This window comes from Bacillus rossius, chromosome 1 (genome assembly GCF_032445375.1).
Source record: "Bacillus rossius redtenbacheri isolate Brsri chromosome 1, Brsri_v3, whole genome shotgun sequence".
Taxonomy (NCBI): domain Eukaryota; kingdom Metazoa; phylum Arthropoda; class Insecta; order Phasmatodea; family Bacillidae; genus Bacillus; species Bacillus rossius.
This window is the reverse complement of record NC_086330.1, coordinates 8,547,915-8,570,715: the sequence shown is the minus strand read 5'-3', so window position 1 is coordinate 8,570,715 and position 22,801 is coordinate 8,547,915. Positions and strand designations below refer to the sequence as shown.

At 44.5% G+C, this 22,801-nt stretch overlaps 1 protein-coding gene across 1 annotated transcript in view; it reads right to left on the bottom strand.

Moving 5' to 3' along the window:
- Positions 1-22,801, bottom strand: part of LOC134531860 (calpain-A-like) — a 37,538-nt gene that overhangs the window by 13,559 nt on the left and 1,178 nt on the right. Inside the window, exons 2-8 of the mRNA XM_063367861.1 lie at positions 22,112-22,288; positions 20,733-20,802; positions 19,039-19,156; positions 17,553-17,687; positions 16,650-16,821; positions 9,638-9,816; positions 7,694-7,947 (exon numbers count right to left, since the gene is read on the bottom strand). Of these exons, the coding sequence (XP_063223931.1) occupies positions 7,694-7,947; positions 9,638-9,816; positions 16,650-16,821; positions 17,553-17,687; positions 19,039-19,156; positions 20,733-20,802; positions 22,112-22,288 (1,105 nt within the window). The remainder of the gene's footprint in view (positions 1-7,693; positions 7,948-9,637; positions 9,817-16,649; positions 16,822-17,552; positions 17,688-19,038; positions 19,157-20,732; positions 20,803-22,111; positions 22,289-22,801) is intronic.

Here is a 22,801-nt window from a genome sequence, read left to right as displayed (position 1 = left end):
TTTTTTATGTTTTAAATGTTTGTTTGGTAATCTTTATTTATAACATGTTGGAATATTAATCATACAATCACTAAAAACTAAAACGCTACAAAACTACAAAAAATATTTTTGCAAAACTCCGTTCCCCCGGAGAAACCCCCGGAATGGCCACCGCATGGGGAGCCCAAGAAAAGAAACGGGCTCCCCATTTGGAAGCCACCTGGTAGGTTTTTTTCTGTTCCACCCACCGTTTCTTTGGTAGCCTGACTTGTTACAAGGGATTGTATTCCTACCAGAGAAAATGCCACCATTTTGTCTGGGCAATCCGCCTTGGAGGAGCCGGGGCGCGAACCCGGGTCCTACAAGTCACAAGGCAGGCGCTCTACCCCAGAACCAGAGCGGTAGAGCGACAATCGGCAGTCTTCTTAACACTGACATGATGTTACTCCACGAGTTTACTGTAGTTTCATGTGTCATTAATACGTGTAGTAACATCTGACCTCGGTAACGAACAAATTTATGTGTTCTTCGTTCAGCATGAATTGTGTAATTTAATAACAGTGAAATATAATTTGTATAACTAGTCTGGCAATTTTTTAGTTGATTTTCTACCCACAAACTTACAATCCCGCTGAACAATAATTATATAGAACTATAGACTAGTAAAAAATATGTAAAGAGCTTGCACTGTCGATGGTAAAGTTATTTTGAAATAAATGTTAGATATTAAAATAGTGTGCTTAGTTAAAATATGTGTGCGCTTACTTGCATGAATTTATTGTATAACATTTTATTAATTTGGTTTACACAAAAGTTAACCTTGCTTTTCTTTTGGCTTTTTTTTTAATTTTACCGTGCTTAACATACACAGCTAATCCCTGGACTAAATATTGGTGGTACTGGGGCAACACGAAGCATAAATGGTAACACTATTTTGTAGTGATACAGTTATTTTACATGTAAATGAACAAATTAACAAATAGTTAAGGTTACATGAATATTTCTGTTCCATTTACATAGCAAATTTACGTTGCAAAACGGCAAACGGAATAAGTCAAAGATGAAACCAAACAGATAAAAATTGAAAAAAAAAAAAAAACAACGGCTATACATAGATGCACAGGTGAACCCAGTGATGTGATGACAGCACAAACACCGTAAGCAACAGTTGAGTGAAAAAACATATTTTGAAAACCACAATGATGATAGCGCAGACTAACAACTAAGAGAACAGTTGCGACGTTTCGGGAAAGAGATCTTAAGGCACAAACAGACTGATGTTTCTCATGACATACAGTTTAATTAGTAATGGCATTTGTCCGAAACTACATCTTGAATTAATTTACCTATTATTTAAAATGTTGTTTGTCAGTGGAAATTTTATTTAATGAACTATACTGAATTTGTTGATATTCACATAGATACTGATTTTTTTTAAACAGATTTGTGTTTTGTTTGTATATTTGTTTACACTTCTGTTAACAAGGCACAGGTATTAGAGCAGAGAAGTTTATTCAAAAGAGGAACCTGTTTCTGTAACAATAAGTGTCAAGAGCGTAGTAAAATAATCTTATCAAATTAGTGTATTGTCATCGGTCCTCGATAAATCTACAAAGTTTGAATGAAATCTGGCCGTTTAAAGTGGGTCAAAATCGCAACCAAAGGAGTCGGTTACAAAGCTACAAAGCGGTGAAGCTAATTATAAAGGATGTAAAAAAGGGGTAAAGTAGGGTTGCCAGATTTATTTTGACAAACAATTTTATTTTACAACAATTACAATGGCAGGAATTTCAAAAAGTACTTAAGGGATCGTCAACTAACCTAAAAATGTATTTTCAAGCATTATCTTTGTAAAAGAGTTTCCGGAGGAGGGACTGGCTTCTATCCTCCGCTTCCACAAATACTGTCTACACCCATAGTAAATGTGTAAACAAAATCACATGTAGTTACACGCACTAGTACATGATATACTCAAAAGACGTGAATTACAATTTAGGAGACCGTAATATTTGATAGTTGTACTTATAATATTAGATGTCAATAATTTTTCAAGGCATGTGATGATAGCCTTCATGGAGTACTATAGTCTGAAACTATGTATTTGTACTGTTATGCAATAATCGTACACTCACGCACGTAGCATAAGGAATCACTACAAGGCAATCTGATGATGAGAAAAGATACACTATCGAAGTTTATGGACCGAGTCGTAAGACACTATATTCGTATTCCAGAGAACATAGGTTCAAATCCCGACTGGTAATTGTCAAATCATTTAGACGTGAAACGTCTAAAAAATCAAAGCGAAACATATGGGTAGCAGAAAACGTCTGACGAAAAGGTGTGTATCATCTTGCTTTGACCTTTTTTTTTAAATATATAGGCTTTGGTCTGAGACGCACTTAAGTCTTCCCTACCTATACCTCCCAAATACTCTTAGTTTTAATTTAGGTTCGGAAAAAATTTATTTTCAGTGTAGCTCACGATTCAGATGTAATAGCGCGGTGATTCGTGTTTGGGTAAAATGACTATTTAATTAAAAACATGTCACACAAAAACCAAAAAATTTTAACTTTCAAGTGTAATATTTTGAAAACTATGTTTCTTAAGCGACAACTGCAATTTTAAAGCATGCCTACACAACTCTTTTACATAATAAAAAAAATTCTGTGAAATATGGTTTTCAGTCACACTTCCATTACACCCTGGCTCCCATGTGTGAATACTTCTCTACTATGTTTCACAATAAAAGTTAAAATTAAGTGTCTTCAGTATGTGGTCTAAACACCCGCGTTCCGACACCATAACAAAGGTTCTACACAAACAACGTGAAGGATTCACTGTGGTCGAGTGACGAGCACTTGTTTCCCATCAAGGAGATAAGGTTCAGTTTCCGGCGGGATTGAACGCGGAGCTCTGCCGTATGGGATGACATGGCGAGCGGTAACTTGGGGTGGTGGGTTTCTCCTGGGAATTCGTTTTGTCATTGCTCCACTCTCATTACACCGCACCGTCTCTGCGGTCTTCAGTGTCTACGAGACCTTGATTCCATTCGTTAACTCTTTCATTTTAAATATTTTTCTTTTAATTCACCGCTTTGATGGTTGGTCGGATTAGTTACATAAAAAATAACATAAAATCGTAAGCCACATTTAAAACTTTGTGCAAGGTTGATAAGTAGAGACACGGAAATTTCGCTCATTCATTTAGTCGCAAGTTAGAATGCAAACCACACTCTCGCGCTGTGTTCATGATTGGACCGCAGTTATTTAGACACGCCCCTCTACGACCGTGAGCCAACGACGCCCAGCTAGGAGAGAAGAAATGAATCAGTTAGTGCCAATTAACAAGGATAAAAATTTTCTCGCTAAGAAATCAACCAATGGGAAAGCGAACATGAGTTGAGCACACCTAAGACTTTGAACTCTACCCTGAGGCCAGACGAATCCGCGAAATGTCCGGGTCTCTATTGATAAGGTTAGGGTAGCTACATTTCAAATAAATAAGTGATTTCTAACCAAACGTTTAAACTATTTCACTGATTTGTATTTCTAGCTAACATAACAGATGCAACCATTAAAACGATTTTACAAAATTCCAAATGAAGCTAACCTAACTTCACCAACCGTTTGAATGGTAAACTACTTGTACACTACTGGCAATATTATGCTGCCATTTTTTTTTAGAATCATCAGAAAAAAAATATCAGAGAACGAAGTAAATGACTTCAGTTTTGGAAATAAATTTTGCATGCGTCCCTCTGCTTGGCGAATACCCGGTTTTCATCTTTTGAGGTCGTGGAGGTTGAAATCGCACCTCAGAAAGTGTGTAACTGGAATATGTAATGCCTTACTGTGAAGGGCCTGAACAGGTGGCTCCAGAGGAAAGGATTGGGAAGGGGGGGGGGGGGGTGCTTTGCCGGGCAACCACCCAGGACTCCACACCGACCTTTTCATTTTCCCTTTTTATCTATTTTTATGTAAATAATTGTGGACATGAATGGAAAAAGGAACAACAGTTTAATAGTTATTAGCAAATTATTTAAAGTACTGCTCAATATCTTTCAAAATTTATATTCCCTTACATAATGAGATAATTTCACCGGAGTTTGATATTTGGAATTCATAAAATCAACACAAGTGTAATTTTTAACAGGAAAAGGACATCGAAAAATTTTTCCAAGATAAATTAGAAAATCATCATCGAATTTGAAGTTTCAGGTTGGCTTGAAAAAATTTGGTTGGGGCTGAGTCGGTGCACACGGCCGATGGTGTAACGTGAAACGTCTGTGTCACTGGACATGTCCACTGCGCAGGCGCAGCAGCGGTGGAGGGGATCGCTGTGTCGCGCCTGGAGGCTCTGGGAGACAGTCTCGCTCGGCGTCTGTGCGGGGCCCACAGCGAGAGGCGTGGTTTATACTTACTGGCTGAGACTCACATAAAGAATTTTAAAACTTTTTATAGGCTTACTTCACATTTTTACACGTGCATTGCCCGAAATACACCAATTTTGGAGTAAATCTATCTCCCATCAATAGGGACCGGAAAATTTCGTGGGTTCAATGACCTGTAGGATGAACTCCATAGTTCTACGTACACTCTGTCAAATGTCATCCACTCATTGGTTGCTGTCTTGTGAGACGTCCCAACGTAGCAGCCTGTGATTCGATACAGCTTTGGTTGGGTGTTTCTCATTGGCCCAGAGACATCCAGGTGAGTAGTGATCCAATAGCATAGGCAGCACTGAGGTATAACTAGGTATTTGTATTTTAGCCTATCGCGAAATGAATTGGCGAATTTTTCCGGTCTCTACCAATCAAACACAAGAATCGCCGCGCCATCACGTCTGAGTCGTGAGCTGCACTGAGTAGAAAGGAGCGAGAGCGCCTGTTTCGACCAATCAGCGCGGTTCCCCTTCCCCGCCAACCCGCTCGCCCACGACGCAAACTCAAGGTCGTATCAGCGAGCTGACTATGTACGTTAAATAATGACACCGCACTCACGCCTCTAAGATTAATAGTTAGGGAATTATTAAGTCAAGACGATGTATACCTTTTTTCGTTATGGTGCAAATTTCTGTTCTGATACCCTTTCGGCGTGACTTCAAAGACGTTTCACATCAAAACATTGTTTTAAATTTTTTTTTTCAAATGTTCCAATGGATGGACGCGAACCCACACCCCTGTTTTCTCTGGGGGATATCTTATATATCCCCCCTTCTTCTCGGGCCACCCCAGGGTTGCCACTGTGTTACACATCAGTAATAAACAGAGTGAACAGTAAACCTAAGCTCTGCTATCATTTTGTCACACTTCACTCTCTCTTGATGATTTGTGTAACTTGTGGATCTTTTAGTTTCACAAAGATAAATAATGATTTCGTCTAGATATAAGTACCTCTATGTTTATTTAACTTCTAATTACTTTTTCATTAAAAAATAATAGAAAATATAAAGTATTATTACCGAACCATGAATATGTAACGTGTGTACCCACGTACACACTCAGAATCAACAGTGCCCCTAACAGTCTGTGGATGCCACCCGCGCAACACAGAGAGCGCGGGGGCTTTGAACGCTGCGGCTGGTGATCGGGCGTCATCGATAGCGCGCCGCTTCGCCGGAAAAGGAAGTCGGCCATCGTTCCCCCAAACGTACGAGACTATTCTGTTCCAGCCTGGGTAGGAGACCAGCGAGTATAAAAGGGCATGCTTCGAGTCAACAGAGGCAGAACAACTGGGACTTCACCGAGGCAGGCCGCCGCGCTGCTCGGACACCGCTCGCCGCCTAGAGACCCCGACGGACTTCATCTTGGTGAGACCTCTACGTGGCATAAACATTGATAGAGACAAGAAAAGGAAGATAGTGTCGCTTTGGAAGCATAAAACTCTGAATTCAAGTCTCAAGTTAGAAGTCGTAATAGGCGAGTGCAAAGGCAACTTCCAGGAGGGCGAGCGAGCGGAGTCTACAGTAAAATTTGCAGAACACAACACGTAAATGCAAACACTGACGTCGACAGAGAACTCCCTACGTAACGAACATCGGCTAACGTACCACTTTCACAAGATAAGTTGCAGTATGAACACAGGTCACGACGGGGATAAGAATAACGGGGAAATACGTGTGATTTGGATGACGGCGAAACATTTTATGGACGTAATTAAAACTCTAAACTAACTTCTACGGATATTACGTAAGTTATGTACATGATCAGCAATATTGTCTTTGTTCTATTTGTTCAATTATTTATAATCTTTATGTAAAGCTCACCCAGTAAATCTAAGGCAAACATTTTGTGATTGACGATGTATGCGGCTTAGTTTGAGCCGAGGCAGGCGACTTGATTAAGGATGTTGCTTTGTTAATTGATCATATTGTTCATTTTTGTGTGTTTTGTGTTATAGCCGTCCACGACGAGTATTCAAGCCCACCACTCAGGGGTGCCGCTTCAAAAGATCAATGTCAGTTCGAGAAGGAGATGAGCTATTTGTTTGTTAGAACCTTGCTGTTAATAAAATGTTGTTTTTACAAAATCCTCTGGGCACCTAATTCTGACACACTCGCATCCGTTCTTTCCTGCCTTGTTAGGGTTTCCTATTCCTCTAGTGAAACCCGAGACAACTACTTCTACGGGGTACGCAGACTGAATAATTACTAATTATTAAAGTTGTAGGGATCACATCCCCTGTATATCTGATTACATCTTTAAGCGACGACCGGAGCGAAGTCTTGATGTGCGGCTCGCCAATGATGTGGTGTGATCAATCTGCTGTCGCGACGCGAAGTAAGTTTGGGGCGGCAGCGACTCATAATTAAAAGACGGCGTCAATCAAAGGAAGAGGGGATGCTTCGGCTTCTGGACCGAAATGTTCCGAAGATTTCCCAGGGAGGGGACGAGACATACTGTCTTCGATATCTCGAAGTTGGTGGTACTGGCCGATGTCAGAGCGACCTACTGATGGGTGTCCGAAACAAGGAGAGATCGACTCACACGAAGTGACTGGTAAAGCATTGAGCTTATGGAGGTGACTAGACCAGCACTCTGGTGGCTTGGAAATGAACTAAGGGGCACTGTTTGTTGCGTTAGACGCCAGGGGGCAGGCATTTAGTGGGGGTTCAAACACCCAGGGGAAATAATTCGCAACTCTGCCACTAGAGGTCAGAGACGGTACATTCTAACGCTCGTGTCCAGACCTTGAGACAGGTCGTCCCTGGCCGGGGTTAAGGACCGGTCACTGCTCTGGGCAGTGTTCCCAGGAATGGCTGGAGAGAGGGTAGGGTGGAAACTGCGATACTAGTGGGAACGAGGCTCTACTGAGTCCGGAGGCGTGACTGGACGTTGGTGAAAATGACTCGAGATCATGCCATGGAGTGCTCACGTCAGGCGAGGTCTTAGAAGCAGCCTGCCATGATAACTTGCAGGACATAGCAGTTCTTGTCACGGCTCGGAGAAGAATTACAGGCGACATACGTGCGCCAAAGCGGGGATAAAATGATAGCACATGCTGGGTCATTAGATAGTAGGCCAAATTATATTTATGCTGGGAACGATTGGGGAGACAGGTCTGACAGAGATTAAAAGGGAGTGTACAGGAGGCGGAAAAAGTTTAAGTTCTTGCAGCAAAAAATCCAAATTTAGAATTGTGCCAAAATACTAATTGGCGGCCCAACTGTGCGTGGGTGCTAGTCAAAGTGAGGGTGGGGGAGTGTCGGGTACCTTGGAACTTGCCGCAGCCGCCGGCGGTGAGGCCCTTGACCCAGCTGCCCTGGAACTCGCTGGAGCTCCAGTGGCGCTCGTCCACGCGGCGGCCCATGCGCGCGGCGAGGCAGTCGAAGCTCAGGCTGCACAGCTCCACCTCGGTGAACCAGCGCTGCAGGTACTCCAGGCTCATCCAGAACTCCCCGTCGTCGTCGATCACCAGCCCGCACTCGCGCTTCTCCTCGTCCGACACGTAGCGCCACTCGGTGGACCTGCGGGTTCGCAGCGAGCCCTCACACACACGCTTCAGCCTTGAGGTCAGACGGAGATGGTCACGCCATGGTGTACTGTGCATTGCGGATGTAGAGGTAAGGTGTATTGTACAACATGCAGAGGTGTAAAAGTAACGAAAAAAACCATACCCATATGTATTCGTTACTATAACAATTAGTACTCGTTACTGTCGTATCGTTACGTTACTCGTTACTTCTGATACCGCATAACATGCTATGTTATGTTGCAGCAACGAATCGAGTCGTATTGCGTACGCGTACAGTATGACGTCGCGTAAATAATAATAAATCGAATATTAACAATTAACAATATTTGATAATTAACAGCTTTTGTTAACCAAGAAACAATTAAATCTCATTAGAGCGGCTTTATTATATTATCTCTTTTAAGATAAGAACCAAAAAAAACGAAAAATACGCGATAATAAAAACAAAAACATACATATTTCTAATTTGTAAAAAATACTTTCTTACGTTGTTTTTGTTCCAATCTCAAACTTTGTCTACACACACAATACCTTTAATATACAGTAAAAAACTTGGACGACGAAATACCAAATTATACTTTACTTGATAAACAAACATCGTTCTTTGTAACGTACGTTTTTAAATTCATCGAAAATGCGCGCGCATGCGTAAAACATACGAAAAATGAGAGTAACGATATGCAGCCGTGTGTAAGGTTTCGTTACTCGGTACTATATGGCGCACCCGTTACTCAGTACCGAATACATACGGTATGCTACAGCTCTAACAACATGCAAAAGCAACTGCAAGGATTGTAATACCTATAAATTTGACTTAAGTGACCAAATATAAGAGAGCAATACTTATTGCATTTTATAACCACCTAAAGAAACAGTTAATTTTTTTCCACTATATTACTGTTACACTAAGAACTAATATTGAGTTCAGAAAGTGACCATATTCTGTAGTTTATAGAATCATAAAATAAGTTATCAAGTCCATACTGCAAGTTATGACCTAGGGCGTGAAAGGCCATCAAGTTCATACTTCAAGAATCCCATACTCTCTTTAAGCCATTCTGTCATAGCTATGCGACATGAAACCCTGTGTGTTTCTTTATCAAAATCACAATGCATATGAACCGAAAAAGTGGATCGTTGGAATAGCGTGTTGGAGCTCGGGCTCAGAGCCTCAGGCATATATCCTGATGTCTGTTTGCCGTGGTTTCCTTGAATCCCCCAGGTATATACTGAATCTCCCAAGCATATACTGGGGAGGGTTCCTTGAATATCCACAGACAAATGTTGGTATGGGTTCCTTGATTATCCTCAGGCAAATGTTGGGTGCGTTCCTTGAATCATTCCAGGAAAATACTGAGTTAGGTTCCTTAAACCTCCCAAGGAAAATACTAGGGTGGTTTCCTTCATTCTCCCCAGTCATATACTGGGGTACATTCCTTGAATCTCTCCAGGCATATACTGGAATGGGTTCTATAAGTATCCACAAGCAAATGTTTGAGTGTGTTCCTTGAATCTCCCCAGGAAAATTCTGAGATAGTTCCTCACCACAGGTCAGGATTAATTCCTTCTCCTTTTTTTGCTGACTGGTGTAGTATTTTCCTGACTTTAGTGACTTCTTTGTCAACGAGATAGATATAAAGATTTAAAAAAAACGGTATGTTAAAGTATGATGAGGTACGTACTTGTCACTCCACGGGCCGGTCCACTCTATCTTGCCCCAGGGGTTCCTGAGTCGCACCAGAGTCTCCTTGCCCTCGCTGCGCCTGCTCCTGAACTCCACCACCTTCACGCTGGTGATGCTGTACGCGTGGCCCTTCACGAGGCCGTCCTTGGTCACCGCCTCCATGTCCTGCGAGGTCGCCTGCAACAGGACACGTCCGTCACTTCTTCGGGGGCTTCTTTCTGCTCCGACATCGCGCACGTTGTCCAACCACGCCTGGTGACTCGAGTGTTGTGCACTGCGCTACACACCGCTTGCACACCTCTCGTTCCAAAAAAAAGTGCGCTCAAGGGTATCCTAGAACTTTGAAGCACTCTTATTATATTAAAGTTTTTCCCTGAATTTGCAGCTAAATAATTACGGATGGCGGACGTTACATCATAATTTCAAAATGCAGAATTCTTTTAATTAAATTTTTATTAATTATTTTTTTTATTAAATTTAAAATTTTCCCGATTTTTTCGCATAAAAATTACAGTTTTTCCAGTTTTGTAACGATAAATGCAACGGTGTCGTCATTATTCGAATTGGCGGCCATGACATCATTATGGTCGTGGTCATGACCTCGGCGGCTTAGTGCGGCTTGCTCATGGAAACTTTTACCGCTTTTGAGGGATTTTCAAGCCGTCGCTATTTTCGAGAACTAAAAGATAAATTTTCCCCTAAAATTGATTTTTTTCCCCCCCTCGATATAAAGATTATTTTATATATTTTTTTTTTGTGATTTTTGGCTGATTTTTCCCCTCCCTAAAAACCTGGAAATTTTGGCTTGTCCTCGCTCCAACGAATCGACACGCCTGGTTGTTCGCCAGGCAGACAACCTGTTGTACATTACCGTCCCATAGGCATACTTGAACCCTCACGCCTTCTATCAGATTTAAATTGTACAGTTTTAATTAGATTTGTATCACTGTATTATACAAAAACACGAACAGTAAGTACATTTTTTAAAATTTTCTCATATGCCTTATATCTACACGTAATAAACACATGGAATTATAGTACACGTAAATTGCTACCATAATAATTTCTCCAATCGCTCATACATTTAACATTTTTTCCATGATGTAGCTTTGTCATAAACTATTGGCATAGGCCACTGATTGGCCAGACCGCCCAGCCAATCTGATTGATCCCACATCTGCAGCCAATCAGGAAACATAAACCTCGCAGGCGAGAGCATTTAAAAGAAAGACTACTTGGAAGTATGTGCGGCCTTGGAGCTATACACTACACTCACACAACGAGATTAATTATGCCATTTTTGCGCAAACTCCACACGCCTCTAAATACAGACATCACGACACTTTCATGCATCAGTTAGCCAACTAACTGAGGGGAAAGGGTGACCTCTCCCCGCCTGACATCTACACTATTGAAAATAGAGCCAAGCAACAAGCGACAGCTATTTTATTACTTTCTGGACCGTGAGCCACCCTTAATCTTAAAATCGCACACTTCGCGCCCCGCCGTCGTTTCCAATGATTCTATCAAAGTGACGGGGTCGCAATATTTATATTGGCAACCACATAGCGAGTTATGGGAACATAATAGTTCCTGGTATCGCTGTCACACGCTCTCGGCCGAGCATATGAGGAAACGGCGGCGAAAGACAGATGTCCTGGAGATGCTAAAACGTCAAACTCAAATGATGCCATCAAAAGCCTGCGTACCTTAGAAATAGAGTAGTGCGGAAATATTGTAAATAAACACATATGTTATAATATTTTAACATTATATTTGTAAATAATGGACCCCCTCACTAGCTGAAGCCCGTGAAAGAATCACAAACTCATACCCCTTTATCCACCATCGCAACCCTTTCTCTGAGCCGTTCTGAAGTTTTAAATATAGTGGTGGCCAAACTTCCTGTGAGCTGGGCTCCGTAGTTCTATGGGAACATGCTGTTCATAACTGACCGGCAGAGCCAGATAGTAAGTGAAGCTTTGAGGAACCAAATAGTGTCATCTGCACGGCCCAGTTACACATCAACTGTTCTAAGAACATCATCGTCGCTTTTCTACACTTTCCGCTCGGCTCCATCGCTCAAAAGAGCACTTCTTGTTCAACGTATTTTGATCGGGTATGGCAGTCGAAGGGAAAAGCCGCCCTTGAGGATATTTTTAAAACTCCTTTGTCACGCCCCACTGATAGTAATCCGTCCTTCTACTCCACCTTCTGACCTGCTTACCATTCCTCTCCTCATCAGCGCACTGACAGCTCTCAAGACACTGGGCCAACACTACACAGGACCTAACATGCAGCTCCCAAGACGCTTGGCACACACTATACAGGACCTAACATGCAGCTCCCAAGATGTCTGGCCCACACTATACAAGACCTAACATGCAACTCCCAAGATGTCTGGCCCACACTATACAAGACCTAACATGCAGCTCCCAAGATGTCTGGCCCACACTATACAAGACCTAACATGCAGCTCCCAAGATGTCTGGCCCACACTATACAAGACCTAACATGCAGCTCCCAAGATGTCTGGCCCACACTATACAAGACCTAACATGCTGCTCCCAAGATGTCTGGCCCACACTATACAAGACCTAACATGCAGCTCCCAAGATGTCTGGCCCACACTATACAAGACCTAACATGCAGCTCCCAAGATGTCTGGCCCACACTATACAAGACCTAACATGCAGCTCCCAAGATGTCTGGCCAACACTATACAGGACCTAACATGCAGCTCCCAAGATGTCTGGCCCACACTATACAAGACCTAACATGCAGCTCCCAAGATGTCTGGCCCACACTATACAAGACCTAACATGCAGCTCCCAAGATGTCTGGCCCACACTATACAAGACCTAACATGCAGCTCCCAAGATGTCTGGCCCACACTATACAGGACCTAATATGCAGCTCCCAAGACGTCTGGCCCACACTATACAGGACCAAACATGCAGCCTTAAAGATGCTTGGCCCACACTATACAGGACCTAACATGCAGCTCCCAAGATGCCTGGCCCACACTATACAGGACCAAACATGCAGCCTTCAAGATGCTTGGCCCACACTATACAGGACCTAACATGCAGCTCCCAAGATGCCTGGCCCACACTATACAGGACCAAACATGCAGCCTTCAAGATGCTTGGCCCACACTATACAGGACCTAACATGCTGCTCCCAAGACGCCTGGCCCACACTATACAGGACCAAACATGCAGCCTTCAAGATGCTTGGCCCACACTATACAGGACCTAACATGCAGCTCCCAAGATGCCTGGCCCACACTATACAGGACCAAACATGCAGCCTTCAAGATGCTTGGCCCACACTATACAGGACCTAACATGCAGCTCCCAAGACGCCTGGCCCACACTATACAGGACCAAACATGCAGCCTTCAAGATGCTTGGCCCACACTATACAGGACCTAACATGCAGCTCCCAAGATGCCTGGCCCACACTATACAGGACCAAACATGCAGCCTTCAAGATGCTTGGCCCACACTATACAGGACCTAACATGCAGCTCCCAAGATGCCTGGCCCACACTATACAGGACCAAACATGCAGCCTTCAAGATGCTTGGCCCACACTATACAGGACCTAACATGCTGCTCCCAAGACGCCTGGCCCACACTATACAGGACCAAACATGCAGCCTTCAAGATGCTTGGCCCACACTATACAGGACCTAACATGCAGCTCCCAAGATGCCTGGCCCACACTATACAGGACCAAACATGCAGCCTTCAAGATGCTTGGCCCACACTATACAGGACCTAACATGCAGCTCCCAAGATGCTTGGCCCACACTATACAGGACCTAACATGCTGCTCCCAAGACGCCTGGCCCACACTATACAGGACCAAACATGCAGCCTTCAAGATGCTTGGCCCACACTATACAGGACCTAACATGCAGCTCCCAAGATGCCTGGCCCACACTATACAGGACCTAACATGCAGCTCCCAAGATGCCTGGCCCACACTATACAGGACCAAACATGCAGCCTTCAAGATGCTTGGCCCACACTATACAGGACCTAACATGCAGCTCCCAAGATGCTTGGCCCACACTATACAGGACCTAACATGCTGCTCCCAAGACGCCTGGCCCACACTATACAGGACCAAACATGCAGCCTTCAAGATGCTTGGCCCACACTATACAGGACCTAACATGCAGCTCCCAAGATGCCTGGCCCACACTATACAGGACCAAACATGCAGCCTTCAAGATGCTTGGCCCACACTATACAGGACCTAACATGCAGCTCCCAAGATGCTTGGCCCACACTATACAGGACCTAACATGCAGCTCCCAAGATGCCTGGCCCACACTATACAGGACCAAACATGCAGCCTTCAAGATGCTTGGCCCACACTATACAGGACCTAACATGCAGCTCCCAAGATGCCTGGCCCACACTATACAGGACCAAACATGCAGCCTTCAAGATGCTTGGCCCACACTATACAGGACCTAACATGCAGCTCCCAAGACGCCTGGCCCACACTATACAGGACCAAACATGCAGCCTTCAAGATGCTTGGCCCACACTATACAGGACCTAACATGCTGCTCCCAAGACGCCTGGCCCACACTATACAGGACCAAACATGCAGCCTTCAAGATGCTTGGCCCACACTATACAGGACCTAACATGCAGCTCCCAAGATGCCTGGCCCACACTATACAGGACCAAACATGCAGCCTTCAAGATGCTTGGCCCACACTATACAGGACCTAACATGCAGCTCCCAAGACGCCTGGCCCACACTATACAGGACCAAACATGCAGCCTTCAAGATGCTTGGCCCACACTATACAGGACCTAACATGCAGCTCCCAAGACGCCTGGCCCACACTATACAGGACCAAACATGCAGCCTTCAAGATGCTTGGCCCACACTATACAGGACCTAACATGCAGCTCCCAAGATGCCTGGCCCACACTATACAGGACCAAACATGCAGCCTTCAAGATGCTTGGCCCACACTATACAGGACCTAACATGCTGCTCCCAAGACGCCTGGCCCACACTATACAGGACCAAACATGCAGCCTTCAAGATGCTTGGCCCACACTATACAGGACCTAACATGCAGCTCCCAAGATGCCTGGCCCACACTATACAGGACCAAACATGCAGCCTTCAAGATGCTTGGCCCACACTATACAGGACCTAACATGCAGCTCCCAAGATGCTTGGCCCACACTATACAGGACCTAACATGCTGCTCCCAAGACGCCTGGCCCACACTATACAGGACCAAACATGCAGCCTTCAAGATGCTTGGCCCACACTATACAGGACCTAACATGCAGCTCCCAAGATGCCTGGCCCACACTATACAGGACCTAACATGCAGCTCCCAAGATGCCTGGCCCACACTATACAGGACCAAACATGCAGCCTTCAAGATGCTTGGCCCACACTATACAGGACCTAACATGCAGCTCCCAAGATGCTTGGCCCACACTATACAGGACCTAACATGCTGCTCCCAAGACGCCTGGCCCACACTATACAGGACCAAACATGCAGCCTTCAAGATGCTTGGCCCACACTATACAGGACCTAACATGCAGCTCCCAAGATGCCTGGCCCACACTATACAGGACCAAACATGCAGCCTTCAAGATGCTTGGCCCACACTATACAGGACCTAACATGCAGCTCCCAAGATGCTTGGCCCACACTATACAGGACCTAACATGCAGCTCCCAAGATGCCTGGCCCACACTATACAGGACCAAACATGCAGCCTTCAAGATGCTTGGCCCACACTATACAGGACCTAACATGCAGCTCCCAAGATGCCTGGCCCACACTATACAGGACCAAACATGCAGCCTTCAAGATGCTTGGCCCACACTATACAGGACCTAACATGCAGCTCCCAAGACGCCTGGCCCACACTATACAGGACCAAACATGCCGCCTTCAAGATGCTTGGCCCACACTATACAGGACCTAACATGCTGCTCCCAAGACGCCTGGCCCACACTATACAGGACCAAACATGCAGCCTTCAAGATGCTTGGCCCACACTATACAGGACCTAACATGCAGCTCCCAAGATGCCTGGCCCACACTATACAGGACCAAACATGCAGCCTTCAAGATGCTTGGCCCACACTATACAGGACCTAACATGCAGCTCCCAAGACGCCTGGCCCACACTATACAGGACCAAACATGCAGCCTTCAAGATGCTTGGCCCACACTATACAGGACCTAACATGCTGCTCCCAAGACGCCTGGCCCACACTATACAGGACCAAACATGCAGCCTTCAAGATGCTTGGCCCACACTATACAGGACCTAACATGCAGCTCCCAAGATGCCTGGCCCACACTATACAGGACCAAACATGCAGCCTTCAAGATGCTTGGCCCACACTATACAGGACCTAACATGCAGCTCCCAAGACGCCTGGCCCACACTATACAGGACCAAACATGCAGCCTTCAAGATGCTTGGCCCACACTATACAGGACCTAACATGCTGCTCCCAAGACGCCTGGCCCACACTATACAGGACCAAACATGCAGCCTTCAAGATGCTTGGCCCACACTATACAGGACCTAACATGCAGCTCCCAAGACGCCTGGCCCACACTATACAGGACCAAACATGCAGCCTTCAAGATGCTTGGCCCACACTATACAGGACCTAACATGCAGCTCCCAAGATGCCTGGCCCACACTATACAGGACCAAACATGCAGCCTTCAAGATGCTTGGCCCACACTATACAGGACCTAACATGCAGCTCCCAAGACGCCTGGCCCACACTATACAGGACCAAACATGCAGCCTTCAAGATGCTTGGCCCACACTATACAGGACCTAACATGCAGCTCCCAAGATGCCTGGCCCACACTATACAGGACCAAACATGCAGCCTTCAAGATGCTTGGCCCACACTATACAGGACCTAACATGCTGCTCCCAAGACGCCCATGACCCTCACTGCACAGGACCCAGCACTCACGGCGATGGCGCAGCCCATCATGGACTTGCGGTGGTGCGCGGTGAGCAGCACGTGCAGCAGCAGGTCCGGCCTCATGCCCGCCAGGTCGTAGTGCTCCGACACGCCGCCGGTGAAGTCCACCATAGCCTCGCACATGGTGCCGCCGTCCAGGGCCTCGTACGACCCGTACAGCCTGCGCAGTCCCGGTCAGCAGGGGCGTACCAGGGCGCCCAGGACCTGGGGCGACGTGTCCGGCAACAGGTTGCTCTGATTTACCTACAGCTGCAGCCAATCAGGAAACACTCCCCTCCCAAGCGAGAGCATTCATGTGCAGGAGAATTACCAAGAGCCTCAGTAGTTAATTGTTACCCTGATGATGGTGACTGCAAAACCAACCGAAACGACGGTCAAATTTTATTCTTCGACGCGGCTACGGCCCAGAAGCCAATGGCGAGAAGACCTGTGATCCTTAATAAATATGTTCATATTTTATATAAAAAAAGGGGGTTGTCTGTAAAGACGTTTACGGACGATTATTTTACGTTATAACGTTATAATAAAACATTGATGAAAAATTGAATACTTTTTAATTTTCAAATATTATTTACAGTTTTTTTGCAAATTTAATTTTAAAAAAGTTGTTTAAATATAATCACGAACAATTAGTTAAAAAAGCACGCCTTAACCTGTTTGATATTATAGAACATTTTCTCGCACGGTGGTTAACCGGTTCTTGCACGCTCGGCTCAGGCGGAACGTGACAACTTTTTTCATGTGAGCAGCTAGCGTTCATCGATTTATAAGACTTTATCACGTAAAAAAAATGTTTAGCTCTATGTGCCTCGAACAATTGCAACCAGTTTTCTCAGGTGACCAAACATTGGGGTCGGAGACGCGAAGAGCGCGTGTCAACGAGTCACTCACTTGGCGTATGCCTTCTCGAAGAGCGCGCTCCAGAACTCGTTGGTCTGCGAGGAGCAGGAGAACACCAGCTTGCCGTCCCTAGAGGGCAGCCGGTCGTCCACCACCACCTCCACCCAGCGGCCGAACTGCCAGAACCTGCCCCAGAGCACCAACAACCCCATCCGTCACGGCACAGCTCCGAGCTCTACATCCACTGGAACTTCGACAACCACTCCTGCGTTCGTTCCACACTGCCCAGTGTTCAACCCGTCACAGCGCAGCTCCGAGCTCCACGTCCACTGGAACTTCGACAGTGTTCATTCCACACTGCCCAGTGTGCAACCCGTCACAGCGGAGCTCCGAGCTCCACGTCCACTGGAACTTCGACAGTGTTCATTCCACACTGCCCAGTGTGCAACCCATCACAGTGCAGCTCCGAGCTCCACGTCCACTGGAACTTCGACAACCACTCCTGTGTTCATTCCACAATGCCCAGTGTGCAACCCATCACAGTGCAGCTCCGAGCTCCATGTCCACTGGAACTTCGACAACCACTCCTGTGTTCATTCCACACTGCCCAGTGTGCAACCCATCACAGTGCAGCTCCGAGCTCCACGTCCACTGGAACTTCGACAACCACTCCTGTGTTCATTCCACACTGCCCAGTGTGCAACCCATCACAGCGGAGCTCTGAGCTCCACGTCCACTGGAAGTCAACAACCACTCCAGTGTTCATTATTCACGTGATAAAGATAGTTGTATTACGAAAGGTAATAAAATTTGTTTACGTTCTTAAAACACCAAATTGTTTCTAATCGTTATATTATTGAGAAGAGTATGAAAGGGTTTTTAGGCGGAAAATTGTATTATCTTTTTTTTATTACCTAGTGATATGAGGGTTTTTCTGCTTAATTTGGTTTAGGTTTCATTAATATCGTTTGATTAGAAATATATATAGAAATATATATTTAATACGTGTTTATTTTTATTACTATGCAATGAGTTTTCCCATCTTCTGGTAACAGCTGTGGAAAGATTGCACTTCATATTGTTGCGAGGCGGCCAGAGATGGCCGGGCGCGCTGACTGCGCCTATCACTGGGGAACCCCCACCACGACCCAGCTCCCCTCCCCCTCCTTCCCGTACATGGACTCCATTAGCGGGCTGCTTTCTGAGAACCACACCTCTGGCCCTCGAAGTTCGCAAGGACAACACAACTAAAAATAAACTTTTAAAAATAACTGTTTAAGAACACATCCAGCCAAATATATATTAGTTGGTTACATTTATTTACTTAAAGTAATAGTACATAGAACTATTCGTTAGAGACTTAAATTGGTCTGTGGTCGTTACAATTTTTTTTTTCCACTGAAAAGTTGTCTACAAAAAGTGATTATATTTTATGTTGCTCTACAGCTTGTAAGTTCCATAAATAACGGACTAAAAACAAACACAAATCATTATATTTTTTAGTTGTATAGACAACCAGTGAATTAAAATAAAGAACCTGAAGTGAAATATCCCAGCATAATCCTTCCCGTAGCTCTGGTCGAGAGGAACGACGTAATCAAAGAATTCTTTGACCAGAGTCAAATTTGCCGCGGCAGCGAGAAACCAGCAGTTTCCTGAAACAAATCTGAAATTATTTATGTCATAACACTTTTCCTTTACAGGTGTTTCACTACCTGCATTGCATAGTTATTCCTTTCTGTTGTTTATTCTGATGACAGAAGTATTCTTCACGTTATCTGCTTCTTGTTAATAGTTAGGAAAATATTCATAATTCAATTTTTTTTTGTCTACGTCAAGATTATTTACAATAAGTTCATACTATATGTGTGTACAGTCGCAGTGCATATAACTTTACTTTCTTAGTCGCAGCCTCCACATATATCTTCATTAATATCTGGTATTATAAAAAAAAATTGGACGTTAAGGGCTCCGCCTACCCGGGCACACACACGGCGCGCAGAGCTTTAGGATAAACAACGCGATTTCAAAACTACTCACGATATCCGAGTGCGGTCTGTTAACAAAAAGCGTTTGAGAGTTCGCCGAGGGCCGAAAAGAACTTTTGATTCCGGATTAAGTTTTTAAACTGTATTTTTAGAATAGTTAAAATGGGGAAAACGCATGTTTTCAGAGTAATTTTTAGGCGTAAAACAACCAGTACAGATTCTTTTAAGCACTTAAGGGACTTGCATTACACCTTTATCTTCATTTCTCCGCCATATGATGTTACGGTCACCGCTCATATGCACGACGAGAAGACTGCGCGCCAGTCCAGAGGAGACACCGCGCTAGAAGCACCAGCGAGCGTCGCGCTTATCATCCCGCCTCATTGACACACACACACCCCTGACGAGGCGGGCCCCTTAAGGGTGGAGCCCAGCCTTATTTAAGTTCTCATTGGTCCACGCATATTCTTGTCCTGGCACCGGATAAAGTGTAGACGTGATCTGCTGTGTGGGCCTGCACGCAAGAAGTCGCGGAGGTATACAAGGAGGAACTAATCTCACTATCTTCAGAACTATACGTTCACTTTACTGTTTTATTGGAGTGATTCCTTTCACATTTTATAGTATTTAGAAATTAATTTATAGTTTATACACGAATTAGTAGCAGCCTCATATAACCTCAATAATTTAAATAGATTTGAATTTATCCTTCCGAGAAGGCTGCTCTAATAATGATTTCGATTTAAAACAAAGACTTTCATTTTAAATGACCAGTAGTCTGTCATCCGTAACAGCAGCTGCCTTGCAAGGAAGCGTGGAAGCTTCCTAGGAATCTGCCGTCATGTCATAGGGGCTTAACTGATTTCGACAAAAGGATTTCGTTAGTAAACACTATATCACTCATAACATACTTGGAATGTATTAAATATTAACCATTAAACCACTAAAAATCAAGAAAAATATTATAAAGAAACTTAGATTAAGCACATTTAATCGAACCTGAAATTAAATTGTCGTTCAATACAACTTAGCGAATAATATAATAGTTTTTTTTTATTTGAATTCACTTTAATTCTTTCAGAAATATATGTTCTATCTTACCCAGTGAGCGGACGTTTCAAATACACGAGAAAACTAATTTTACAACTTAGTATGAATTGTCCTCTATTGTACGTATGTCATGACTAATTCAACCATTAAGAGAAATCCAAATAAATAATAAATGTTGGAAATTACTACTTACCAAGATTCCCTTGCTTTATGTCGAATCTTGATGGACCTTCGACGAAAAATTGCGGATTTTTTACTAGTTCCTAAAAAAATTAACGAAAATTAGAAACAAACCAGTATTTTCAGTGATAGACTACAAATTTATTTCTAAGAACTCAATCATAGGTGCAATATATATGTAGTTTCTTCTACTGTGAAATTTATTATCTTTTAGATAGGTGTATGTAAGATCAAAGTGCTTCCAGGTAGCAATGATATAAGAGATTGCAATTTAATTTAAAGTTCCGAGAAACTGTCAAGTATGTTTGAAATTCATTCCTTTCTTAGCATTCGCAACTAAAACTTTCGTAACCACTACATTTTTTTTTCACCTAGGCCAAAAAAGTTTGACAATCATTCCGTATCAAACTATAACACCTTGCTTGTCTGTCGGTTATAAGTTATTCAAGCGAGCACTGAGAAAATATAATGAACAGACTAGCCAAATAATACAATTTTTAGTGTGGCAATGCATTTTAAAAAATCAAGAAGATTTGATGATAATGTTCGCAGGCTTTCACGGCCATTGTCTGATGTAGCTTGGCTTCTGGGATGTAGCTGCGTCCTTTGCGAATAATTTATTGACTACTTAAGGGAGTAGGTAAGTGCTCCCTGATGATGGCGACTGCAATGCAATTATTCGCCAAGGACGCGGCTACAACATAGAAGCCAAGCTACTTAAGATTTGATGATGGTGAATATGAAGAAAGATAGAGGGAAAGTGATGTACAGATTGGTTGGTTTAATATATGTCCAAAAAAAAAGGGGGGGGGGGGGGGTTGTCTGTAAAGTCGGTTTACGGACGATAATTTTACGTGATAACGTCATAAGAAAACATTGATGAAAAATTGCATACCTTTTAATTTTCAAATATTATTTACAGTTTTTGCAAATTTAATTTAAATAATATGTTTAAATATGATCACTAACCATTAGTTATAAAAATAAACTGAAATAAAATCAAAGTCAATAAATTGTTAATTTGAAATGAAAAAAATGGACAAATAAATAAAAAAAAATTAAATTGCTACTTTAAAAAGGCCCGCCTTAACCTGTTTGATATTATAGAAGATTTTCTCGCACGGTGGTAGGCCGGTTCTTGCACGCTCGGCTCAGGCGGAACGTGACAATGAAGCATGCTTTTCTGCGTGCAGCCGGCGTTCATCGATTTATAAGACGTTAACACGTCAAAAAAGGGTTATACCAGGGGCATAAATGATGGTCAAATATTTCAAACGAATGCAAGTTCGTGCTCGTTACTAAAAAGCTGCTCCTCATTTGTTTGTACAAGCAAGTGATGATTGACAGGATGACAACTGAGAGGTGTAGGAATGTGTCAGCATTGCCACTCACCTGCGGCCGCCGCCACTTGCACGTGAAGCCCGGCTGGCGGGAGAAGTACAGCGAGGAGTTGTCCGCCGGGAACTCCGGGTCCTCGAACAGCTGACCGCTCCCCAGGCACGCGGCACGCAGCTGCTCGAAGTCCTGCACCTTCGTCCGGCCGCGGACCCCCGAGCTCTTGTCCCCTAGCTGCCACGACCCCCGTCCTCGCATCACCCGCAGAACCCCTGGTCCCTGTAGCCCGTGGCCGTGGCTTCCCCACGTGACTGCAGGTAGACTCCTAGCTGCCACGACCCCCGTCCTCGCATCACCCGCAGAACCCCTGGTCCCTGCAGCCCGTGGCTTCCCCACGTGACTCCAGGTAAACTCCTAGCTGTCACGACCCCTGTCCTCATCCACCCTCGCATCACCCACAGAAGCCCTGGTCCCTGTAGCCCGTTATTTCCCCACGTGACTGCAGGTAGACTCCTAGCTGCCACGACCCTCGTCCTCGCATCACCCGCAGAACCCCTGGTCCCTGCAGCCCGTGGCTTCCCCACGTGACTCCAGGTAAACTCCTAGCTGTCACGACCCCTGTCCTCATCCACCCTCGCATCACCCACAGAAGCCCTGGTCCCTGTAGCCCGTTATTTCCCCACGTGACAGCAGGTAGACTCCTAGCTGTCACGACCCCCGTCCTCGCATCACCCGCAGAAGCCCTGG